General features: G+C 56.8%; 1 protein-coding gene across 1 annotated transcript in view; it reads right to left on the bottom strand.

Moving 5' to 3' along the window:
* The window catches only part of PAX7 (paired box 7), a 98,345-nt gene extending 79,373 nt beyond the window's left edge, over positions 1–18,972 (bottom strand). The window contains exons 1-4 of the mRNA XM_045064934.1: positions 18,773–18,972; positions 16,003–16,238; positions 15,273–15,399; positions 14,416–14,544 (exon numbers count right to left, since the gene is read on the bottom strand). Of these exons, the coding sequence (XP_044920869.1) occupies positions 14,416–14,544; positions 15,273–15,399; positions 16,003–16,238; positions 18,773–18,857 (577 nt within the window). The 5' untranslated portion in view covers positions 18,858–18,972. The remainder of the gene's footprint in view (positions 1–14,415; positions 14,545–15,272; positions 15,400–16,002; positions 16,239–18,772) is intronic.
* Between the last annotated feature and the right edge of the window lie 5,722 nt (positions 18,973–24,694).

Here is a 24,694-nt window from a genome sequence, read left to right as displayed (position 1 = left end):
AGACCCAGTGTGAATGGCCCCCATTGAATGGCTAGTCCTTCTAGCCAGTGCCTAGTAAGGCAGGGGTCTTATCCTTACAGTCCCCTTGTTCCTGGGATGATGCCTTGCCGGTCAGACCCTCCGTTGGGGCAGGTGACAGTAATAAAAGGTGAGGGACCCAGTGACTTTGGAAGAACGGTTCATTCACGGCAGTCTGGAGACCAGGTCCCTGCTCTGACTCTGTTCCCTATCTGCTGTGCAACGAGGAACAAGTTTCTTCCCCTCTCTGGGCCTCAGTTTCTCCATTTGTAAGTAGGGGTGTTGCGGTGGGCCAGTGGCTGCCAACTGGGGTGTCCATCAGAAGGACCAGGGCAGCTCAACCCAAAAGTCACTCCTCTCTCATGTTCCAAATCAAGAAAGTGCTCTTGTGCGCACCCTTTGCCAAAGTACCAGGATGACTCTGGGACACCCCCTTTGGCCGTCCTGGCTCCTGGATCTTTCCATCTCCCACACTCTGCATTGAATTATTCTGCACTGAATCCTCCTTCCCGTACCACCCTGGGATGGCACTGAAATCCAGCCACACCACCAGTAGCTGCCAGTGAAGCACAGAGAGGGTAATGGCCCCTTATTCACACAGCAAGCTGAGCCAGGACTCAAAAGGTACCCAGTGTCTGGGGACCAGCCCTGCCTGTTCTTCCGAAGAGACCTCCTAGCCAGGAGAGAAAGTTCCCTAATGCAGGGACTAGAAGAGGAGCAGAATCATTTGTCACTAGATAAGCAGTATCAGCTTATCTCTGAAGACCAATAACCACAGCCCCGGGCTCTGATTCCTGGCGCAAACAGAGAGCTCCTCCCGCCCTCCCCCTCCTCCACTGGAAGTAGTCCCTGCTCCGCCCTGGGACAAAGCCCTGCCTCACCAGAGCTCCCTCGGTCAAAGGGGAACACAGCAGGGTTTTGACTTCCTCCCTTCAGTGCAAACATGCCTAGAGGCTCAGAGCTCCAAGGGTCCTCCCCTGCTACCTGCTCAAAAGAGCCAAGGCTCCACGGAACTCACTTTGAGTGGTTACTAGACTGATTGTGCCTTGCCATTGTTCAGACACAAGGGCAAGGACCAGAGAAATTAAGTGGCTTGTCGAGGGTTACACAGCAGTTAGCATCACAGCCTGGGCCTCTCCCCGGGGAGACCCATTCACACTGGGTCTGAACTCCATCCCTAGCCCCCAAACTGGGTACCACCATTCCTTTCCCTCTGGGTTTTATTTGTCCTTGCTGTTACAAGAACTCTTCCCAGGAAGGTGGCCAAGTCTGTGACATCTCTCTGGTCTCCAAATTCTAGCAGGTGCTATGGGTGCTGGGAGTGTGGGCAGTTGTGGGGGGATGCTGGTTGGAGCCACAGTCTCCCCTGGGCCTGGATCTAGGGTTCCTGAAGAATGGGGGCAGGGGCTGGCGGCTGCAGCTCTGCCGATGGGACAGGAAGAGTGGCCGGACTTGTGCCCTTCAGGCTTCTGAGGGTAAAGGTCTTGGGGTCCTACTAGGAGAAAACCCTCCTTTCCCTACTTCTTTGAGCAAATCTCTCCAAGCCTCAGTTTCCCCCTCTGTGAAATGGAACAACAACAACAACAAAAAGCAGGCATCACATTAAGCACAAAGGGGGACAGGCAGCAGGGATGGACAGACGCCAGACTTCCCCTGTCCTCACCCTGGGCCTCCTGAGCTCCTGGAAGCAAGACTTCAACCAGCACTTTTTGCTCCTCTAGGAAGGCAACTGCCAGCGAATCAGAGCTACCGTTCCCTCCTCCAGGCTCACTCATGCCACACTCTCTGGACCTCAGCCTTTCCATCTGTAAAATGGCCAGATGAGCTCTAAGGCCTGTTCAACTCTGACTCACCCTTGGGGATCTCACCCTGGAGTCCCCTAATTCCGGGGCCACAGGTTCAGCACCCCAAGGCATCCGGTAAAGGGGGAGGTACTTTGAACAATGCCTCCTCTCCGCCTTCCCTCCTTCTCAGGCTGGGGCAACCTCTCCTCGACATCTCTCTCCCCATGCTCTGCTCTCCACGTTCTCTGCACCTTTTCCCTGCTCCCTTCGAAACCCTAAGATCCTAGCTGCCCCCCCCCACACACACACCCTCCAGTCCCTTCTCTGCGGTCCATCCCTCTCCAGCTGCGGTATCTTCCCGGGCTCCCCACCGCACTTAGAACAAGTCCTAACTTCTTAATTCAGCCTGGAGGGGCCCACAGCCTGGGCTCTAAGGGTATAACCCCCACCCCCACCCCAGGGCAGCAGCCTGCAGGAAGCAGGACTTCAGAGACCATTGAGGGATGAATGGATGAAGAGCCGAGATGCCTTCAAAGCATCTTCCAAGTCCTTCTAGCCAGTGCCTAGACCTAACCCCTATTTCAAGCGAATGGGGGCAGCTATACTTGCGGAGGGGATGTGATGGGGGGACTGTGTCTCAAACCCTCCTCAGCCTCTTCAACACCTGCAGGAGGTTTCTGCCATCTCCTTCAATCACCGAATAGGGCTCACCCGGACCGTCCCCACCCTGCCCACCAAAGCTGGGAGGGGAAAGAGCTCACCCAGGAAGGAACGACCCTCCGCACATCTAGCAGGGTCTACTGGGTCCCAGGAGCTGGCTGTTTCTGCCTTCTTCCCCTGGCCCTCCGTTGACTGAAGAGCTGCCTGCAGGGCCCACTTATTTCTTTTCTTTTCTCTTCTCTTCTCTTCTCTTCTTTTCTTTTCTTCCTTCCTTCCTTCTTTCTTTCTTTTTCTTTTTCTTTTTTCCTTTTTTTTTTTTTTAGATTTTATTTATTTATTTGGGAGAGAGAGAGTGAGAGAGAGAGAGAGTGCAAGCTGGAGGAGGTGTGTAGGGAGAGGGAGAAGCAGGCTTCCTGCTGAGCAGAAAGCCAGTTGTGGGACTTGATCCTAGAACCCCTGGATCATGACCTGAGCCAAAGGCTCAGGATGCGTGGGACGGTGTTGCGGGAGCATTGAGGCTTGGGGGGAGGGGGTCCCTCCTTCAAACTTGCCCAGATCTTTCAGGTTGGGGAGGGGGCTCGTCTTTGTCCTTCAACCCCCTCCTCCCCAGCAGCCCTAACTCAAGCACCTTTTCGAGAGCATCTCAGAGGAGTGGCCTCTGCCCACCAGATGTCCCCATCACTGGACCCAGCTCCCCAGGTTCACCGAGGAGGAAGGAAGCGGCTGAGAGCCAGAGCCTCGTGCCCAAGCCACCGACACTTTGCTCAGCGACAGACACACCAAATCTCACCGGCCCCGTGACTTTCTCCCTCCCCAACCCCGCACCCCTCCCAAGAAAGCCACCGACTCCCTTTCCGGGCGGGCCCAGCTCCTCCATCCCGCACCCCACTCCTCCACGGGCCGCCCGCCTGGGGCAGCTGACCCAGCAGAAGCCCGGGACGAAGCCCTCCGCCGCCAGCTTCCCTCGCCCGCAGCTTGGGTTTTGTTGTAGGGTTTTGTGCGTGCTGTTTTGTTCGGGTCTCCCCGCCCCTTCCCGCGCGGGCCCGGCGCCTCCCCCCTGCCCGGCGCCCCCGTCCCCCTCCCCCGGGGCTCCCAGCGTGCCCGCTCTTGACTTCATCCACTAAGTCAATAGCCCGGGCGCGGGCGGCCCGCTCCCCCCGCTCCCCCCGCCCCGCGCCGCCCCCGGTTTTCTTCTCGGGATAATGGGGGCCCTTTGTGGCCTAATCAGCCTCCTGAGGGGCCGGGAGGCCGGGAGCGCTTCCCCCGCGGCCGTCGGTGAAAATGAAAGCGGGATTAGGCTGGGGCCTCGGCCCACACCATAGTAAAGCGCCACCAGGCATTCGCCCCTTCAAAGCCCCTTTCGGGGGTTTGGTTACTTTATTTCTAAAGTTGTTTGTATTTCTAAAGTGGCCATTGAGGCGCGAGCGGGGACTGCGCCCAAGGAGGGGGCGGCGGTGCACGGGGCCGGGGGAGGAGACACTCCTGGAGCCTCCCTCTCCCCCTCCTGGGACCCGCTGACCAGTTTCCAAGGAGCCTTCCAGGGCCTTATTTCCTCCTGCCCCAGGAGGTGGGGAGGGGCGGTTATCCCCACTAATCAGATGGGGAAACTGAGGCGCGGGCCCTGGAAGTCCCTGAGGCAGAAGACGAGCTCCCAGCTTGCAAATCTGCCACGCAGCCAAAAGGGGGAAAGGTGTTTCTGTTTGTTTGCTTGTTTGTTTGCTTTTAGCAGGGGGGAGGGGAAGGCGCGTTTACCAGTGCTAAGCCTAATCGCCGCCCCCACCCCCACCCCTGCGCAAAGCTCTGAGCGCACCAGCTACGCTCGGTCCTGTGCCTTGTATAGGCCATCGAAGGGAAAGTCCCAAACTGAGCACAATTCGACTCCCGAGAGAGGAAGGTTATCCACCTCCATTTATTAAAGAAAGTTCCAGAACCTCTTTTCTTAGGGTTCACTCCCAGCACCTGCAATCGATCCCAGAAACTACCAGCCTGATGATTCAGTCTTCCCCATCACCAAAGATGGGAGAGGGCGGGCATTTGATGGCAGCTGGAGAGACATAATAGAGGAAGGGGTACAGACTGGGGCAGAGGGGGGCAAAAATCAGTAGAAGAAAGCAGAAGAGCATCTCCTAGCTGCGCCCTTTCTCACACACACACACACACATACACTGGAATTTCTTTTTTCCTATTGGACTTTCGGTTCTCTGAAGAGTGTGAATCCAAGCTCAAGCTCTCCAGGTAAAGAGAAAAAATGGCAAGGATGAGGACCACGGTGGGGTGGGGGTGGACAGGGGGTGGGAGGGGTTCATACAAAGTCAGGCTGGAAAGTTCCAGGTTCCCCCATTCTGCTGCTGGACCAACAGTGGGAGTTGGTTCTGTGGTTACAAGAGAGTGCAGGAGAAAGAAGCTTTTCTGCAGGCTTCCACCGGGAATGAGATCATTCTAGACGGTTCCTTAGAACTCCCCCTGACCTCTACCAACCCCAAAGTTGTTGCTCTAGAGGTGAACTCTAAATCAGATAAAGCCGGTGGTGTAGACTATAGGACAGGTAGGTTTCCAGGGAACTGAAGGGCTTGATCCCAGATACACAATCCCCATGCAGAAGTAAGACAACACACCATCCAAACACAGGACACCCCACAGAAATTCCCCTGAATGTTGCCTTCTTTTCACCTTTCCCAGTCGCTTAGAGACCCACAACTGTAATTCGAACCAGGAGCGGACCCTCTCCACCTGTTAACCCCAAGAGGCTAGCAACTGAGGGGGGGGGGTTCCTATGGAGAGACAGGTAGCCCCTTAAGTGGGGCTCCACTTGGTCTGGGTCCCATGGAAAAGACCCCAGTAAAGTTCAGGGTGGAGTTTTCCAAGCTACTTCTGGGGCCGACGCCCCACCCCTTTTTCTGCCCAGGCCTGGGGTCTGTTTGATCTTTTTTCAGAGGCAAACAAAGAGCACAGTGAAGGGAAGAGGCTCCGGAGCCCAGCCGCCTGGCTACTCCTTCCTCCTCTGCTCAGCTCCAACCCAGGTTGCTTCCAAGCCCTGCCGGATGCCTATGGCTCCCATAGCCGCGTTGGGGGCTGCCTTGCCAAATCTGGCTCGGGCCCCAGACATAGCCCATTGTTGCACACACCAGCAGATCTGCACAAACACACAAAGGCAACACTCACAAACACCAGAGCACACAGCCAGCCGGTAAGGGGGCAGGCACACACGGAGACCCAGGTAAATATGCACAGAAACACATGCCCTGAGTCAGGTCTGTTCATCCTGAGCTTGTTTATTTTCTGTCTCAACCACCTGGCTCAAAACTTTCTGAAGGCAGGGACCTTCCTGACTTCTCAGGTACCCCCTGGGTGCTTAACACAATGCCCGGCACATAGTAGGTGCTCAACAAAATTTTATAGACTGAAGAAATTGACCCTTTGAAACAAATTAATTTCTTTCTTTCTTTTCTTTCTTTCTGGAACAGAAAAAAAGGGGAACACAGCATTTGTGCTCATTTTATCCTCAGAAAGGATGCTTCCAACAAATGAATGGGGGGGGGGGGCTCTGCTGCCTCTGTTTTTGAAAGGCAAAGAAGCAGCAAGGACCAGATGGAGGACAGGCTTTCTGTCTCAACTCTACCCCCCCCCCCCAGTTCCATCATCTCTCATCCTGAGCTCCTGGGCTCCTGCTCTGGGGTTGAGCTGCTGAGTGGGGGCGGGGCCAGGGGACACACACTGGAATCACTTGCATAGGCAAGGTTCCTAAGGGGTGTGGCCTCTAGAGACCCAGAGACCCCTTTATACCCTTTATACTGTTGGCAAAATTCTATCTGAATGGCTTTGTGTGATTGGCCAGTTTTTCCGAATTTTATCCAATTCTCCAAGGGGTCTAGGGTTCCCCCAAAGGACAAGAATCTTTGACTCAGTCCAGTTCTCTGGCTTTCATGGGAGAAAACAGAGACCCAGAGAAACTGAGCAAATTGTCCAAGATGACATTGCCTATGAGCTAGGGGCAGGATAGACTCGAGAACCCTTCCTTTCTGGGCCCACCGCAATGCACTCTGACCTCCCGATTCCTCCCGCCTAGCGCAGTTGGCTTCAGATGGAGACAGGGCATGCCCTCGGAGGAGGGAACGGGACTCTCAGCCACTGGGAACCTGCGGGTGTGAACTGGACCCAGAGCAGCACGAAACTTTCAGCTCTCCAGGGTTGCAACCTTGCCTCCACTCAGCTCCCACTCGGCAGCGTGGGAAGCCCGGGAGTGCGGACGCTGGCCGGCACGCCATCCCTTCCCCAGACCTGAGAACTTAGAGGGGCTGCTGCGAAACCTCGGAAGGCAGCGAGTCTCCCTCTCCCGACAGCGAACCCCCCTCCCCGACCCCGACAGGCCTGTTTATTTAGCAGCGCTCTGAATAAGGGTTTCCCGCTCTCCCCGCCCCCCCCCTCCTCGTTCTTAGTCCCGACTGGGTCAGGCTCTCGGCCGGCCCCTTCCCAGCGCCCCGGGTCGGAGCGCAGAGCTCAGGCCCCCGCCTCGGGGTCGGCCTCCCTCCCGCTCCGCTGGCCCGACTCGCTCGCCTCTAATTAAGCGGCGGGATCGCAGCGAGCCGCCGGGCCGCGCTGTAATATGATGAACCGCCTTTGTGCCAGTGTCACCGAAAGCGCTTCTGATAAGGGGAAGCCGCCGAGGATCAAAAGGACGACAGCGGCTCGCCCGCCTCCCGCCGCCGCCCGGCTTTGCGCGCTCGCCCTCTCCGCCCGCGCGCTCCCGCGGGCTGTCTCCAGGTCCCGCGGTTTCTCCTGATCTGCCTGTCCCGGGCCAGCCTTTCGGTGACTCTGCATCCTTTTGTCTTTCTGCCTGCCGCTCCGCGCCCCTCTCGGTCCCTCCGCATTTCTCAGCGTCCTCAAACGCTCTGGGCAGGTTCTCCTAGGCCTGCTTCCCGTGGATTCCTGGAGCGCGCAGCGTTCTCCCTCCCTCCCCTCTTTGGCTAGTCTCCTCCTTTCTGACTCTTCCTTGTGCCACCTCCATGGCTCTGCGTCTCCCCGGTCTCTGCCATCCCTCCCTGGGGTCTCCACCTGGGCTCAGACCCAGCGCCCAGCCAGGGCCCCCGCGACCAAAACTTGGACCATTAGCTGCCCCGCAGTCTCGGGGAAACCGGAGGGAGCCTTCCTCAGCAAGCGTGCAGAGCTCCGCGGGTCCCTGAAACCCGCCCTCCCTCAGGTGCCCAAGAGAGGGCCAGGCAGGAGCACCCCAGGTGCCCTGGAATGCCTTGGGGCCTCGTGGCGGCTTGATCTGGGGAACACACCCTTCCCCTCATCCCTCCCGAAGCTGCAGTGAGGGGAAACCTTTCTTCTTCCACGAAGGCTGAAGTTGCAAGTGCAGCCGACCCTCCTCCGGCCTCCTCTTCCCTACACCCCTTCCTTTGGCCCCCACCTCCCCTTTGCCCTCGACCCTTTCTCTTCCTCCTCTAGGCCCCTCCCCTTCGCAGTCTCCGGGTCCCCTCTGTGCTGACTCTCCGGACTCCTTCCCCGCCTGGCCTCTTCCTCCCCTGCTTCACCACTCCTTCCCCCCCCACCCCCACCCCACTTTGTTTGAAGTTTTGGAGAGATCTATCTACTAATGGCGAAGTTTCCCCCTTAGGTCACCGTTCTGCCTTGATTCGATTTGGGAAGGCAAGTTCCCTCCCTCCCCCCTGCCCGACCCCAGCCGGGGCCAATCGCTCTGGAGCAGGTCAGAAAGCGCTGACCCCACTTCCACCTTTTCCTCTTTCAGCCAGAGTTGGGGGGAGGGGGGAGAAGGAAAGCGTAGGACAGCAAAAAACCGAAGGGGGCAACCGAACCTTCCAAGCCCCTCTTATCCCCATCCCCAACTGGGTTTCCTAATTACCTCATTAGTCTGGGGTAGAAGAGGCAGAAGAGCTATTTTTCTGGAATTCCTGGAATGTGCCCCCCCCATCGTAGTCATGGCCTTCAAGGCCCCTAAGTCCCTGGAGCATCTCCCCTTTGGGGCTTCTCTTCTATGCTCTTAGCAGTAGGAAGGCTTCCCCTCACCAGGCACTTCTGGGTCTCTTCTGTGGGTATGAATTCTGTCTGGCTTTAGGCGAACTCTGGGGCCAGAACCAGGGGCCTGGTCCACTTCAAGTTTCTATAGGTGCCCATTAGGAACCAAGCCCTCATCAACTTGGCCGATGATGGCAAACGGGAACTCCAAAGAGGCAGCCTGGTAGGAAATCCCATTTGCTCAGCCTCCGTATATAAAAATATATATGTTTTTATATAATATTATTTATATAAAACGTAGTGTGTGACAACTATCATTTTCAGAAAGACATTCTTTTTTTTTTTTTTTAAAGCCCAAATAATCACCTTATTGCTTTAAGGCTACTGTTATATGTGCTTTTAAATCCTTCCATGTAAATTCCACTGAAAAATTTGGAAAGCTGTGAAAGGGGAGGGGGCGGCGGGGGTGGGGGGAGGTTAATCCGGGTTTAACGCCGTGATGGCGTCTTAGGACCAGGGTTAGCCTGATTGCCTTATCTCTTCCCAACATTTGAGACGCCCATATTTCACCCAGCCAAATAGCTCGGAGAGCAACGCAGATGGCTGCCGTGGTCGCGCCTCAGGAAAATGTGTTATTAATATCTAAATAACTTCCCAATACTGTCTGGTAAATCTCCCCTCCACCATTCCAAATGATGAATTCGTTTGAAGTCTTCCCCCAGCCTCGTTTTTTCAATGTCCCCCTCTCTCTCTCTCTCTCTTTCTCTCTCTTCTTCTTAGCCAGGCTTATTTCAAACTGGTAAATATCTAATTCCTTTCACGGCTGTGCCGCGCGCACACGAGTCTTTTAGGTACAAACGCCTCGAAACAGCCGGTGTGTGGCAGTGCGTGCCCGAAGGTGAACATAAAACCCGCACGCCTTCGCGGCGGGGGACCCCCACCCCGTTTAGAAACGCGTCGGGGAGACTGGAGCTGTGCGGGATCCTCAATCTGGGAGCCCAGCCCTTCCTCTGCAGGCCCTGGGGACCCTCTCCCGGTTCCCCGTGGAGTCCCAAAGACACCCCCCTCAAACACGCAGCTCTTGCACGGCTCCTGACCCCCCCCCCCCCGCCACCGCACCCCCAGCCCTCCAAAGTCTTCCCTCCATCTCTGGGGCGGATAATTACCTTCCGATCGCCTGTTCTCCCTTGTTTCAACTTTGTTTGCTAAATGTCTTCTATTAGATTACGTTCGTTCATTCCCCCTCCAACCTTATCTCCTTCTGTCTCTACTCTCCTTGCCCGTCACACTCGATTTAGGCACGAGTTTATCTGGCAAACAGTTTGCCGACTTTGTTTATGTACCGCGGGTTCCGGGGCTGCGAGCGAGCGAGCGAGCGCCAGTGTTTGCCTTTGTAATACTTATCTCATTGTTGTTCTCCGTGAGTCTCAGCTCCCTCCTTCCCCGCTCTCTTCTTCGGTCGGGGGGGATGGAGGGAAGAAAGGGGGGAGTCTTGTCAGCCCAGTGTGGGCTCGCCCCCTCTCTGCTCCCCCCATCCCCCACGCCCCCTCCCCTCTCTCCCTCTGGTCTCACTGCCTATCCACCGCGGAGTGCAGCCTAAAGCCGGCGAATTGCCTGACACCCTCCCATCTTCCTCCGAGCCCCCATTATGCGAAGCTGATCCCACTCTGAACAGCCTCAAATCCCGCCTGGACTCTGTTTGATTAGATTGCCAACCCGGGGTAATCCTTTGATATGGTGGAGTGTCAATTACCTTTCTCTAAACACACATTTACAGAGGAGGGAACTTGTTGGTTTAAATCAATGCAGATTGTTTCTTGATAAATGGACTATCTTCGTCCCCTCCCTCGCTCCCTCTTCCCAGGCCCCTCTCTCTGCACCTCCTCCCCTTCCCTCGGCCGGGCGCTCTTGCCTATCCGGTAAACAATGCCCCTTCCAGGTGTGAAGCTGGGGGAAAAAAAAAATAAACGGTGTGTGCTGAGGGGAGCCTTGCCCCCTTCCCCTATTCATGTGCTCCCCCGGAGCCTAATTAAATTTGGCAGGTCCTTGTACACACAATCAAAACAGCTTCCTCCAGGGTAGCAAACGACCGAAAACCGCATTAGCAGCTAGCGGCGCTGCCAAATTAAATTGTTTCCCACCTCCTTTTACAAGTGTCTAAAACCGACACTTCGGGCTCTCCCTCCCTTTCCGAGCCTTCTCCGTCATCTCCCACTCCACACCTGTACGTTTGCTGCTTTAAAAATAAATGAAGGAAAAATGCACAGAAACCCAGATCTGCCTCACACACACCACCTTCGGCCCCCACCTGGGATGGTCTTTCAAACCCGGGAGGTCGGCGAATCTTGGATGGACTTTGGCCATGGCACTTCTCCCCATAGAGGAAATGCACGCTCGCTCTTCTTCTTTTAAATACTGCGACCCCCTCCATTATTTCCTATTAATTGTGACCTCTCTGGGTATTGTACCCTAGAGACCCAGGTGGAGCCCCATGTCTGATCTGGTCAGTTTCAGCCCAAGTTTGTACATTGTCAGATGCACGAGGCTTTGGTGTTCTTATTGTTTATTGCTGTTGTTACTGCATTTTATTTTATTTTATTTTATTTTGCTATTGCTTCCCTCAGAGAAACGGTTTGACTTTTTGCAACCCCTTTTCAAATTTCCCACCAGACTCTCCCTGGGCTCAAACTAGGAAAAGCTTTTCCTTTCCCATTCGTCTTAAATCCTTTCCCGGTTGGGGTCTCTGTCCTGTGTCTCTCCCCTGGTCCCCGGAGAAGGGGTGAGGAGAAGAGAGTCCAAGTGGACGAGGGCAAGGAACTGTCCATTTCCCTCTCCAGGTGAGCAGAGCACGGCTGGAGCCCCTATCCGCTGCAGTCTGAAATTCTCACAACCAACAATCCTAATAACTCAGTCTTAACAAGGATAAGAGCAAAAAAAAAAAAAAAAATATGAACAGCCTCATGAATATCAGCCCAAGGGGAGCAGGAGTGAGCTGTTCAGAGATGAAAGTGCACAGAAATAAAGGCTCAATTTAATCTGCTTTAAAACCCTTCAACTTAACGTTTGTGCTTCAAACTCCGAGAGTGAGGACTGATTGCGGATAAATAGTTTCTTACCATGCCTGGGAGCTATAACACCCTTCTGCAACACAGTTTCCTATTCAGCAGCCCCAGTTTTCATTACCAGCTCTAATAAGTCTTAACATTATTAAATGCCAAGCGGACGATAGGGAAAAACGGACTCAGGGAGGGATCTCTCTTTAGCGCTTAAAGAGGAGAGCTCTTAAACCCCTTCTTGGAAGGCTCCCCGCCATGAGAGGGGCAACCCCTCCGGAGAAAGCGTTTGTCACAAGCAAGAAACCAAAACAAAGTTTGTGGGTGTGCACCCCTCCCCCTGCTCTGCCCTTTAAGGCTTCTCTGCCTCTCCCCACCTGGTCGACTTGGGTGGAGGTTAGGAGGTCTTCTCCTCTTTAACTTGGCCATGAAACTGATGGCTGGGGCCTGGGAGAGAGAGGAGAGGTTCCAGCTGGGTGGTTCACTGGGATGCTTGCCTACTGCCCCCAGGTACTCAGGGGGTTGATATGTTCTGTTGGGGGGGGGGGGACAGACGACCGTCCCTCATCCCCACTGTCATTCTGCTCATTCACACCCGCATCCAATCACCCTGCGCATCCACGCAGAACCCCACCCCCACCTGCACAGAATACGACCCACGGCACAATGATCCAAAGGCCCACGGGCAAACAGCCACACGGAGAGTCACATGCATTTTTACACAGCCATCGAGCTCATGGTCCCCGCGTTGGATGTGCCCACTGTCACTCAAAACCTGCCAGGCTCTCTGGATACCGGACCCAAGGATTCCGTTTCATTTCTGCAGCTCCTGTGCTCTCTGCCTTCCCGTCTGGAACCAGCAGGCTCCTTCTAAACCCTTGGAGATTTGGAGCTTCCTGGTTCTGCTGCAGGGAAATCCTCTCTCCAGCGAAGCTGTCTGTGAGCTGGTTTTATAAACCCTGGCCAACGCCAGAAGCACCCAAACTCCCTGGAGCCAGAGGGATCCCCAAAGCTCAGGCTTTCTATCCCCTGCCTCTTTTTTCCTTCTTTCTCAGAAGACACTTACCTATTTTGCTTCCTCACAGACTGAGCTGGGCACCCCCACCCCCGCCACACACACACACACACACACACACACCCTAAAATCTCGGCAAATAAAACCAAACCTCCTTCTGCTTCTGCCCGGTACTTCTCAGAAACGGTGTCTGCTGTGTGGTATTTCACCAGGAAAGATCATTTCAAGTTCAACGTGTCCCACCCCACAAAAAAGAAGAAGCCCAACCAAGTCCCTTTCTGATACAAACTGAAGTCAGGAATGGGTCCCCCCGCCCTTGCAGGGGTCCCAGGGCTCTGGGCTGCCTTGTCCAAGCCAGGGGCTCCTGAGCTGCACCAGGCAGCTTCCCACTGAAGACCCGGGGCTCCGAGGCGGGCCGGGCACAGCGGGGTGCCAGGCACAGCTCGCTCCCTTTCTTCCCTCGCCCTTTTGTCCCTGGCGGGACTGGGCTCCACTTGGGGCCCTGAATGTCAATAGCCCGCCCCTTCCCCAGCTCTCGGCTCCTCTCTCAAAGGGGCTGCTCCTGCCCCTCCTCCCACCTTCCCCCTCCACCAGGCCTGTGGGGGCTGGGCCTCCCTGGGTGTTGTCTTTGGAAGCGGGCTTTGTTTGTGAAGTTCATCTTCAAGGTTGGGAGACTACTGACAACTGCAGAGAGAGAGAGAGACCTGGGCTAGGAGTTCATGGAAAGCGAGAAGAGGGGTATCTCGAGACACCTCTGGAAAGGAATTCAAGCCAAATGTGCTCCTTGCAAGTTTCCAAGTTTGGGGCACTCCCCCACTTTTTCCAAAGCTACCGCTTTGCAGGCTTGCCGGACCACTATCTTTCCCGTCTGCCTGCTGCCTCCCGGCATGCCCGTTTGTGGGCTTCCTCTTTTCCCCAGCCAGTCTTTGTGACTCTGGGCCTTCTACTTCTGTTTCTCAACCCCTTCCCCCATTTAAGGCACACTGACCAAGTCTCAAAGAGAAGTTCAGGGGGGCCGGTAATGTGGAACACTCCCCCCACCACACCCCTCAAGAAACAAAAGCACACGCCCCTTTCCCGGGCGTGCAGGCGCTTGAAAGATAAACGCCTTCCCTAGCCGACCAGGAGAAAAAGCAGGGCGCAAGGCCCCGACCCCAGCCGGCGGGGCGGCGGAGCTGCACGAGGGGAGAAGGTGGGTGCCGGCGGAAGCTTTCTCCCCGCCTGAGAGATCCTCCGATCCTGGGCCTTGGGGGAACTTGGCCTCCACGCCTGGCCCCGCCAGAGGCAAGCGCTGACCGGTGCGCCCGTCTGCACCCAGCCGGCACTGTCTCGGTTCGGGCCCCTGGCAACGCCGGGCTGAGGCTTAGGCGGCGGCCCTCGCTAATTTTTATTGATTGCAGCGGTCAGTCAACTGTCAGGCAGGGTTTCAAGGGACCGTTTAGAGAGCGTGTGCGGGTCTGGTTAACAAATTCATTTAGGGAGCCGTAGGCCGGCTCCTCCTTCCTCGCCCCCCGCCCCCTTGTCCAAGCGTCCTATAAATAATAGATCCACACAGGGACTCGCCGCCAAAACGCCGGCCCCGCAGGGCACACGCCCGGGAGCGCTCAGCCAGGCCCTGCGCGCGGGGCTTGCGCACTCGGAGGCGCGCAGTGCACCAACCTGCAGCCGGCTCCGCGGGGACGCCGAGGCCCGTCTGCGCCCCGGCTCCGCCTTCTGCCCTGGTCCGGGGCGCACCGAGGGGGCGCTCTCCGCAAACCCGGAGGGTCCCGGCTGCCCCGGGGGCTGCGAGTCCTCCCGCTAAAGTGCGGTCGCTAGCCCTGAGCGGCGGAAGCGAACCACTCACCGGTCCGCACGGTCTCGCGCGGGGACGCGGGGTTCGGCGGTGGAGCCCCCCCCGGAGAGTCCCTACCTTTGTCGCCCAGGATGCCATCGATGCTGTGCTTGGCTTTCTTCTCTCCGTCGTCCTCCTTCTTGTCCGCTTCCTCCTCCTCCTCTTTCTTCCCGAACTTGATTCTGAGCACGCGGCTAATCGAACTCACTAAACCTCAGAAATTCAAAGGCAAAAGAGCAAGTATAAGTTGTTGGGGCAGCGGACCCAGGCGACCTGGGTCCCTGGGAGAGAGCCACGCACGGCAAGGGGACTCACACCCACTGACACCCCCCCCCCCCCCCATTTAAGCATTTACAGCCAAGTGCAGTCGCTGGGACACACTCACAGTGGCATTCCTATGCTCCCCCTTGCACACACTTGTGCCTAACACGGTCACAACCCCTAGATGCACTCACACCCATGCCCACTTCCCCAGGACCTTGCCCGAGGCCCTCCAGCCCCTGTGACTGCCACCCCTACACCAGGTGTGTGTCCCCATCTCGCATGCCTCGATGCCCTCCTCCCCCCTGGCACACGTGCACACATGAATGTCCACCCCAGGCCGCTTGCTGCCTCACGGGCAGTGTGGTGGAGAACCTCCCTGTTTGGGACCCACTGCCAGCTGGTGGCATTAACAGAGCGGAAAGAGTGACTTGGGGAAAGGGGTCCAGGGAGCCCAAGGAGATCAACCCTCCTAGGACAGATCCTTCCTTTCGGAAGATCTTCCTTTCGGTTTTGATTCCCTCCTTTGCTCTAACTCTGCCCTCCTGCTCTCTTTCCTCACAACTTTCCTTGGCACTCCCCATCATTCATCGCCTTCCGTCCGACCTCCAGCCCTGCACAGCCCGAGTGGAGCCAGACCGTGCTGTGCCCGGCTTAGCTAGCTGCCTTCTCACCTGAGGGCACCGTGCTGCGGTCACAGTGTCCGTCCTTCAGTAGCCTGTCTCGGATCTCCCAGCTGAACATGCCTGGGTTTTCCCTCTTGTATTCCTCGATCTTTTTCTCCACATCCGGAGTCGCCACCTGCTTCAGAGGTGGAGGTAGGGGAGCAGGAGTGGAGAGAGACGAGGTGGGGAGAGGGAAGCACTTTTAATACCAAACTCCCAAGAGCCCCAGGCCAGGCTGGTGGCTCTGGATCCAATGTCCCTCCCTCCGACCCCCCTTCTGAGATTGGCTTTACCCTTCCACAAAACCTGTGCCTGCCTTCAAGGAAGGCAGCCCGGTGCATAGGGTAGTGACAGGTAATAAGATAGGACCTGATAAGGACTCCTGAAAGTCCTTATTGGTGGATCCCACCCCCCCACTCACTAATCAGGCAAGACCGAGGGGACAGTTCCCCTGGTCTGGGATGATGCTGGTGGTCTGGGCCGATGTAGGAGCAGCCCAGGGGATGGCTCATTGGCCTCAAAGTCCTGGACAACATGGAACCTCAGTTATCTTATCCCCTAGAAATCCAAATAATGAGGAGGATATCTGGGGGTGAGGATACTCTCTTCCTGTACTTTTTTTAAGAAGCATATGGACACCCCAGTGGCACTGGACGACAGAAGGAAGTGAAAGGGGCCACAGCCAGGATCCCCCAACTATGGGAAGGCCGACTGCCAGTTCTGCAGCAGAGACACTCACTCTGGGCTTGCTGCCGCCGATGGCCCCAGGACGGATGGATCCAGTCTCCTGGTAGCGGCAGAGAATCTTGGAGACGCAGCCATGGGAGACACGCAGCTGGCGGGAGATGACACAGGGCCGGATGCCGTGGTGGGCCATCTCCACGATCTTGTGGCGGATGTGGTTAGGCAGGGGTCGTCCGTTGATGAAGACCCCACCAAGTTGATTGACCCGACCTTGGCCAAGTGGTGTGGACACTGGAGGAGTGAGGGGAAATGAGGAAGGAGAGAGGCACGGGGTGTGAATGCGGATGAGACAGTGAGAACGCCCCTTGACTCCAGTTCTGTGAGCCCCAAGACCCCTGACAGAGGGTCTGCGGGTTCCCCCCCATTTGGAGGTGTGGCTGTTCAGAGGTCAGGAAAAAACTGTCAGCTGAGAGAGGGTCCTAGGAGGATGGAGAGAGTCATAGCTGGCGGCTTCAGTCCCCCAGATGCTGTGTGCCCCCACTCCTGTCACAGTACGGGGAATGAGGGATCTGAAGCTTCTGTGAATGGGAGGGAGAGAGCAGAGCCAAGAGGCTGGTGGAGTCTTGGGAGTCTGGGGGTCCAGTGGCTCCATCCCCCAGGATGCAGTTTGGGACACAGGTCTGCCTGCCTCTTAGGGAGGCCAATGGCTAGTGAGAGGTGGCCCCCTCTCACTGGTCATTTCCATGCCTTAAGTGGTCAAGATTGATCCATTTTGGGGGGAGCCAGAAGAGGCTGGTTAATTACCAGAATTTACAGTCCTAGCCTGGACAGCAGGTCTTCCTACTTATAATTGAACAGCGAGGAACTGGTGACATGATGCTGTTGGTCACTGCCTCTGGGGTCACCTGGCTGTCCCCCGAGGGACTCCCCATGGTTCCAACGCCTCTCAAAGTTCTAATTTCGTTTGGGGGCAATTTGGGGGCAATGCTCCGCTGTCAGCAAGCTCCCATATCAAATACTTATTTGGGTTCAGAAATCCAGACTCGGTCCCTGTAGGCTCTGTGAGGGTGGTACAGGATGGGCCAGCGTCTCCCCGTGTGGGGGACTTTGGGAACCGGGGAGACAGGCACCCCTGCTGTAGTGTGCCTGGGAGGGGAGAGCTCCTCAGAAGCCTTAAGGCAAAGTCTACACAATTTCCTCACAGAAGGTTGGGGGGCACCCGGTGCACTAATCCGGCCTCCATTCCCCCAATTTGGGGACCAGGCGGCTGCGGAGATCTGGCAGATTAGAACGATTTCACAGACGCCGGAGTGGAGGGAGCTGCCAGTGTAATTGGAAGGGAGGAGGCGAGAAGGGGCTCCGGCTGCCCAGCCGTTCCTACCGCCTCCTCCCTCGCGCGCCTGGTCCCCCCACCTCTCTTTGTAAAAGTAGGTGTCTGAAGCCACCCTCGGATTTAATCAGAAATCGTGCGTCGCCAAGTCAGAGTCACTCGGTCTCCGCGGCGGGATATGCCATTAGCGCTGGAGAGCTCTCCAGCGCCCAACTTTATATTCAAGAGCCTCTTTAGCGACCGGCGCTCGGCTCTCCTCAGTATTCTCCGTCATGTTGGGCAAATATTGTTCTAATCCGCTGTGCGTCCTCGGCCGCCTGTTTTACTTGCATTCGCTACAGGAGAGTGCTACGGCAAATCCCCGGGCTTGTGCGCTCTCCCGCCTGCGTGGCTGCAAGCGCGCACTTGATCACGGAGCCACTCTCTTCGCCTCAGTCTAATTCAGGGACCCGCGCCATCTCGCTGCCAGAGGGACCCCTCCCTCCCCAGATCGCAGGCTGCCTGCCCGCCCACCCCTCCCCGCCTCCTTTACTCTTCCTCACGCACAAGGGGCTCGTACAATTACAAGAAGAGTAATTAAAAAATGAAAGTGGCACCTATCTCTCACCACTTCTGTAGGACACCCTAGGCTACCCACCCCCAGAAACCCAGGGATCCCTGGGTTTGTTGACAGGTCGATGGCCTTCCGTTAGTTTAAGAAGAAAACAAAACCAAAACTCAGGGAAGGGTCTAGGCAGCGCGATCCCCCTCTTTCCTCCAGCCTGGAACCGAGCACTGCCAGTCCTCTCTGCTCACCCCCGGTGCTGGGTACTGACGGAGGACACATTACAGAATTCACCTTTTCCCCTTGTCCGGACACTGCGGTGCCCGCTCACCGTCCTGAGGGTCTCTCCTAGGAGAGTTGCGGAGTTCCGAAGCCCAAGCGAAAAGTTTTTTTGGGGAAAAATCGTTACTATTTATTATTTCAAATTAGTTTGTTTTGTAACCCAAAGGCAGGAATTTCTGTCTGGTGCTTTGGAAGAAGCGGATAGCCTTTCTAGACGCTGTCCGCACATGGCTGGTATTTCGAAATAAAAGGGATTGGAGGACCATACCAGGACTGAAAAAAGGAACAGTTCAAAACCGAGAGTAGAAAGCGCTGTAGCGGGCGAGCGCCGAGAGCTGAGAAAGTAACCGCGGGGAAAGTGTCTGAAAATAGTGGCCACGACCTGAAATTCGCTAGGACTTGAAATTTACTCGGGGCCGAGATCTGCCGGGAGTTCCGCCCTGCGGGGGAAGGCCGCCGGTCACCGAAAGCCGCGCAAAAACGGACAAGTGTCGGCCCCCGAAACTTCCGGGGGTCCAGCGCCCCGGACTCGGTCCCCAGAAGAGAAGGGGACCCCCTTCCCTTCCCGCTGCCGCGGGCGCCGCCACCACCCCGGGACATCGCTGCCTCTGCAAGGACCTCGGGTTCCCGGCGGAGGAGCGGAGGCGCGGCGAGCCCAGGCGCTCTTACCTTCCAGAGGGAATCCGGTGCGGGGATAGTTCTGCCCCGGAGCCGGCCGCATCATCCTCGGGACGGTGCCGGGAAGGGCCGCCATGCCTGCGCGCGCCGCGGACGAGTCCAGCGTCGGCCAAAATCGCTTCCCGTCCGCCGCCTTTACCCCCGCCGCGATCTCTTTCTTTCCTTCTTCTTCCACTTCTCTTTTTTTAACCTCTTCCCCCTCCTCCCCTGCACACACGCTGCCTACCCCCACCCCCCACCCCGGGCTGCAGTCGAACGCGTCCAGAAGCTGGGGAGGGGGGCGAGGTGGGGGCGGAGGTTGGGGGGGGGAGGGAAGGTGGTGACAAGGAAGTTCAAACAAACAAACACAGCAACCCCAAGTCCGCCTCTGCCCGCTCCGCGCGGCCAGAAGTTGTGCGGGCGGACGCGCGGGGCGGAACCGGGAGGGGAGGCCGGGCGGCCGAGCGGGACTCGGGGGGACGCGGCCGGAGGGCAGGGCCCCGGCCTCGCACTGACAGCGGCGCGCTCTCGCGCTCCGGGCCAAAGTTTCTGCGCCCAGAGGCTGCCGAGTGGATTCTCCTCCGTATTTATTTATATATTTTTCCTCGCGCCCGCGCGCTCCCTCCCCGCACTGCTCTCCACGCCTTTCTCCGGACCACACTCACGACTCCCTCTCACACCCGCGCTCGCACCCCGCCCCCCACAAGGCTCAGGGGAGGGAAGGCGGTGGCTCTCGAGTTTCGGGGCTTGAGGGGAGGCGACAGGGGGTGACGGGGTTGGGAAGCGAAGAGGGGAAGCGAGGGGGCGAGTGATCCGCTGGGTAAGTTGTGCAGAAGTGCTCCACTGGAGTACGGAGAGGGTCGGCCAGGGAGGGGGGCGCGGGGGGAGGCGGCGGACGAGATCTGATAGGTTCGGACTTTTCTTTTATTCATGAGGAGGGAAGGGGGCCAGGGCGGAAGGGAGCGGAGGACCAGTAACGAAAAGAAATCGCCAACGAATATTTTTTTTTTTTCCCTCTCTTTTCTAATCCCCGGCTCGACCTCGTTTTTTTTTTTTTTTTTTTTTTTTTTTTTTGCGGGGGGGGGGGGGGGGGGAGAATTTGAACCGCCCGTTAACACATAGGGAGCTGAAGCCCCGGGGCTGGGGGAGGGCACAGAAGGGGAGGGGGCCAACTTTGTGCAAGTGTCTTCTTTTGACGAATGGGCCAAATCGGCGCAGCGCCCGGCCCCCTGGTCGCCCGCCGCCGGCCCTCGCAGCGTCCCGGCTGCTTGGGAATGTCTGCCTCGGGTTGGTGGCTCCTCTGGATTCTCGCCTTTTCTCTGGCCTCCCAGGGTCAGAGTCCGCTGATGGCCTCTCTCCTTCATCTAACTCACACACTCTGAAATTTCCGCCACTAGGCACACGGGAGACCGGCCTGGGGTGACTTCAAGGGAAGGGTTTATGACTTTCTCTGTGAAATAATGTCTCAGCCCCGGTGTCCGGTTCTTGCTCTGCTTCCAGCAGCTCTGGGAAGAGCAGAGTGCTTAGAAAACTGGCTGTGCCAAATGTTGGGGACAATCTCTCCCCGTCTCCTCTTCCCTTTCTCCTCACCCTTCTCCAGCGGGGCTTAAACTTCTCTTCCTCTTCAGGCCCCCTGGCCACAACCCGGTACCCCTTTCCAGCAGGCAGTCCATCGCACCCTGAGCCTGACAGCGAGTGGGTCCCCAGGATCTGGGAGGGAGGTGGGTTAGGACTTGGTTCCACCTTAGCGCTGGGCCCGTCAATGCTGAGCTCCACTCAGAATTTAGAGGGGGACATGTCCCATTAAAGGGTCAGGAGTGGGGGTGGTCATCAGAGGTCCTGCAATTCTGTGCTCTCCCCTGCCCGAGTGACCAGACGCCCCTGCCCGGGGACACGAGTCCCGGGGGCGAAACGCCCTCCCAGCGGGGCAGGACGCCAGGACAGCAGGCCTTTTGTCTCCCCCGGGAAAGAGTGTCTCCGGCCCAGCACTGGAGGCAAGATACAATAAAATAAACCCAGCCCTCCAACTCGGCCCCCACCCCGCAACCCGCCCCTGCCCGCCCTCTCTCGGTCCTGGGGTCAGCCCTGTCTTGGCCTGGGGGGCTCTCCTCGGGCTGGCCCTAGTGCGCCCCCTCCCCTTCCCTTTTCCTCACCTGTGACCTTTGCCCCTCTCAGCGTGTGACAGACGCCCTCCACTCCCCTCTCCCCCAGCACAAGGGGCTCATCAGGCTCTTGGCGGGGAGGCTTTCTGGGAACGGAGGCCTACGGAAAAGCAGTTAAACCCACACCCTCCGGTGGCTGAACTGGGTGGGGGGGCAAGTCGCTTTGGAATTGGAAAGGGGGACACCAGGGTGCCTTGCCCAGGCCAAGGTGCCAGGCTGCCTGAGTCTTAGGGAACTTACAAGGTTTTCTGGGCCCCTTTCTGCATTGGAGGTGGACCCCACTGGACCCATAGCCCCCACCAAGAGAGGGTCAGGGAGACGAAGTCTGAAGCCACAATGTGTATGTCTGGGGGAAAATGACTTAGATTTGGGACATTTTACTTCTTGTCTTGCTGGAGGGTCTGGTTTGCTTTGACTCCTGGAGGTGGCTATGTATTTAATATATGTATGTATATTCTGAGATACACATACAGATAGGCATACAACACACACACATATACACATACAACACACACACATATACACGTATATATTACAAAAATGTTGTACACTCACTCATTCATTCATCAGTAATTTCTGTCCTGGCGTGGAGGAATTCAAGGCACTGATTCTCTTGGACGTGTGGGTGGACCCAGGAGTGTCTTTGCCTGTGTCCGCGTGAAGGTGGGTTTGTGTGTAGGTCTCCTGTAGGCCAGTCTGATTAGCTCTGTGTTTCTAAGGGAGGGTCTGTGTCTGTGTTTCTGTTTTGGGGTCTCTTCCATGCTGCCATGGCTAGCTCTCAGTGCAGTCTGGAAGGTGTAAATGTACTTTTCGGTCAGTTCCCAGATGCAGGAAAGTCTTCTGGGGCGTGGACCCTGGAACCTTCAGTCCCTCCTCACTGACTTTGTGGCCAGTGTCTGCGTGGCTTCTGAGCTGAGCGGGGAGAGCACACAGCCTTCCTGACCCCTCGGCTCAGGGCCCACCAGTCGACTGCGACTGGGCACACTGAGCCCCAGGCATCTGGCGCGGGTTGCGGGGAGGGGGGGGCACCGAACCCGTCGCCTGGTTCCTGCCATAACCAGGGAGGCCCCTCACAGGCTCCCCTAAACCCTCTGCTGGAGGCACCAACCCTGACTTTTCCCAGCTTGGGGATTCCGTGGGCTCCCGCGGGGCAGGCGGAGGGGGAGGGAGGGGGGTGTCTGTCGGAATGAGCGTGGCGGTTCTCGCCTGTTGGAGACCAATTTCACAAATGATTTTTGCAACAATTAAGAAGTGTGGCGGGGTGAAATGGCGATTTCACATCCAGCGGGGGAAAGGGGGGTTCATCTCAGAACTGAACTGGGGCGGCTGCAGCTGGAGGTGGGGGGGAATCTTTTCCTCTCCTCTCAGCTCCCCACGGATAACCCTCTTGCCCAAATTCACTCCCCACACAGACATTCATCAACTCCTAAGACCTCCAGCCGCTGCTGTAAGCTCTGAGGGGCTCAGGTCTGCATTGTCTGTGTTGGGCTGAACTTGGCCTGGAAAGTTTCCCTCCAGCCCCTCGCTCTAATCTCTGTCTCTCTCTCTCTCTCTCTCTCTGCTTCTTCCTCCCTCCCTCTTCTCTCTCTGTCTTGATCTGCCTGTCTCTCTCTGTCTCTGTCTCATGCTCACGCACGTGTGCGGGCGCGCGCGCACGCGCGTGCGCACACACACACACACACACACACACACGTTTCTGTCTCATGGGCCCCTCCATCTCTTTTTTGTCTCTACCCCCTTTTACTCCTTGCCTTTCTGACTCCTCCCCAGCCGCTTTCCTGTCTCAGCCTGCTCATTCTGGCCACTGCCTACCCCCTCTATGGTGTCCTGGGGCCCTCCATCCTGCACCAGGCTCTACCTCAGACCTGTTTCCTGGAAAAGCCCTTTCTTTTGTCCAGATGGGTTTGGGCAAAAGCCTTCCAGAAGGGCCCCTCCTCTGCTTTGCATCTACTTGGGGCTATCTCTGAAGGTGCATCTCCAGGCCCAGCGCAGCCTGATTCTAGCATTCCCTCCCTCTAGAAAGTTCTCCTGTACTCTTGCTCTCTGGCTTGGCTAACCGATCCCTAACTCCTCCCCTCCCTGTCCAGTCTGAGTTCCTTGTCTGTCCCCCACCTCCTGCCCCACCACACACACCTCCTTTTAAGGGCAACAACAATGCTCCTAGGAATTCCTCCTCCCAAGTTCCCCAAATGAACCCTCCCAACGGTCTCTCCCAAGAGAGACCTATGCCCAGCAGCCAGGTTGATATCAACTGGGGAAACTGGCCTTTCTCTGGCTGCTCCCAGACTGTGAATTGATGGGTCCAGCAGGTGGGACACGAGGGCCACACTGAACCTTCCTTGTTCCCGGTCCCAGTGGCCAGCGGTCTGCTCCCCCAGCCCAAGGGGGAGGGCACTCTTTATTTTAGATCCCTGTGCAATGAGCACTTTCTGAAAGCGATTACCCAATGAATCTTCCTTTAAAGGGTGATAAATCCACCTTGAAAACCGGGGGTTTTGATTTCAGCAGGCCTTCTGCGTTTTCAGAGGCTCTGGCCAAAGACATCAACAAACGGAATTATTCAGTCTTCAAATGTTTGATTATGAGAGAGGAGGGGGTGGGCGTGGGGACAGGGAGAGAAATGGAATATCCATGAACAAAGGACCTTCTGGAGGCTCCCTCGGGTTCGGACGCTGGCACTCCTCAGTGCTGCTTAGGAAGGGGAACTCTTGAGAAAGAACACCTTGCCTCCACGCCCGCAATCTTCTATTAAGAATTCTCTCGTAAGAAGTCCCACTCTTGGAAGAGCGATCTTGAAATATCTGTTCAAACCAGAATAGGAAGGGGAGGGGAATTGGGACGTTTTCTGGCTTGACATTTTCCTTTGCCCCAGAAAAATAAAACAGTACTAAAATAGTACGTCTCAGAGTCCAATTCCCAAGGTTAATAACAACAGTAATAGTAATCAGCTTCCCCCCAGCCCACCTCCTCACAGGATCTGGGTGAGCCTCTTCCTGCCTCCCTCCTCCCCTCTCCCCCTCTTTCTCCTCTGGGCTCCTGCTAGCTGCGTTCCACTGGCTTCCAGAAATGCAGTCAAGGTTATCTTTGCAGTGTGTTCCCTAATATCTGTAGAAACCTTCCCCTCTCCCTGGCAGTCCCTGTGTCCTCTGCACTCCTGGTGTGGGAAAGAGAGGAGGATTCTTCCATGGGGAGGTGGGGGGTGGGGGATGGGGGGCTAAAGGGCATGGAATGGGGGCAGAGGTGACCCAGCGCCAGGGTGCAGGGAGCCCTATGTGAGGCTGAGAGCACATGTGTACCCGTGTCAGAGTGTCGGAGAGCACGTACGTGTGCCCGTACCTGAACGTGTGTGTGTGTGTGTGTGTGTGTGTGTGTGTGTGTTTGCAGGTGCGCACCCAGGAGTGCAGGTAGGAGGAGCTGGAGGTGTGTGTGTGTGTGTGTGTGTGTGTGTGTGTGTGTGCTGGGAGGGGGAATCTCGGTTTCCTGGAACCTTTGGGGAACCTGAGGAGGGAAGGCTCCTCCCAAGCTCCTGCTGCTTGCTGCTTTAACAAAAGACTGAGTGTCCGATGGAGGGCGATGGGCTGTCTTCTCTGGCCCCTTTAGATCACGACTCCCAGGTGCTGAGTCTGGTGTTCATGGGCTGTAGACTGCGCGTTTGCCCAATTACCTTATCACAGCTGAGCATCTATGGAGTCGGCAAAGCATTTTCACTGAACAAATCTAAGGGGGGAGGTGTTGGTGCCCAGCTCTGGCTGGCCTGGAGCTCCTGACTGTG

This window comes from Mustela putorius, unplaced genomic scaffold (assembly GCF_011764305.1).
Source record: "Mustela putorius furo isolate JIRA1106 unplaced genomic scaffold, ASM1176430v1.1 tig00003853_pilon_pilon_pilon, whole genome shotgun sequence".
In the NCBI taxonomy this organism is placed as follows: domain Eukaryota; kingdom Metazoa; phylum Chordata; class Mammalia; order Carnivora; family Mustelidae; genus Mustela; species Mustela putorius.
This window is presented reverse-complemented; position numbering and strand designations above follow the sequence as displayed.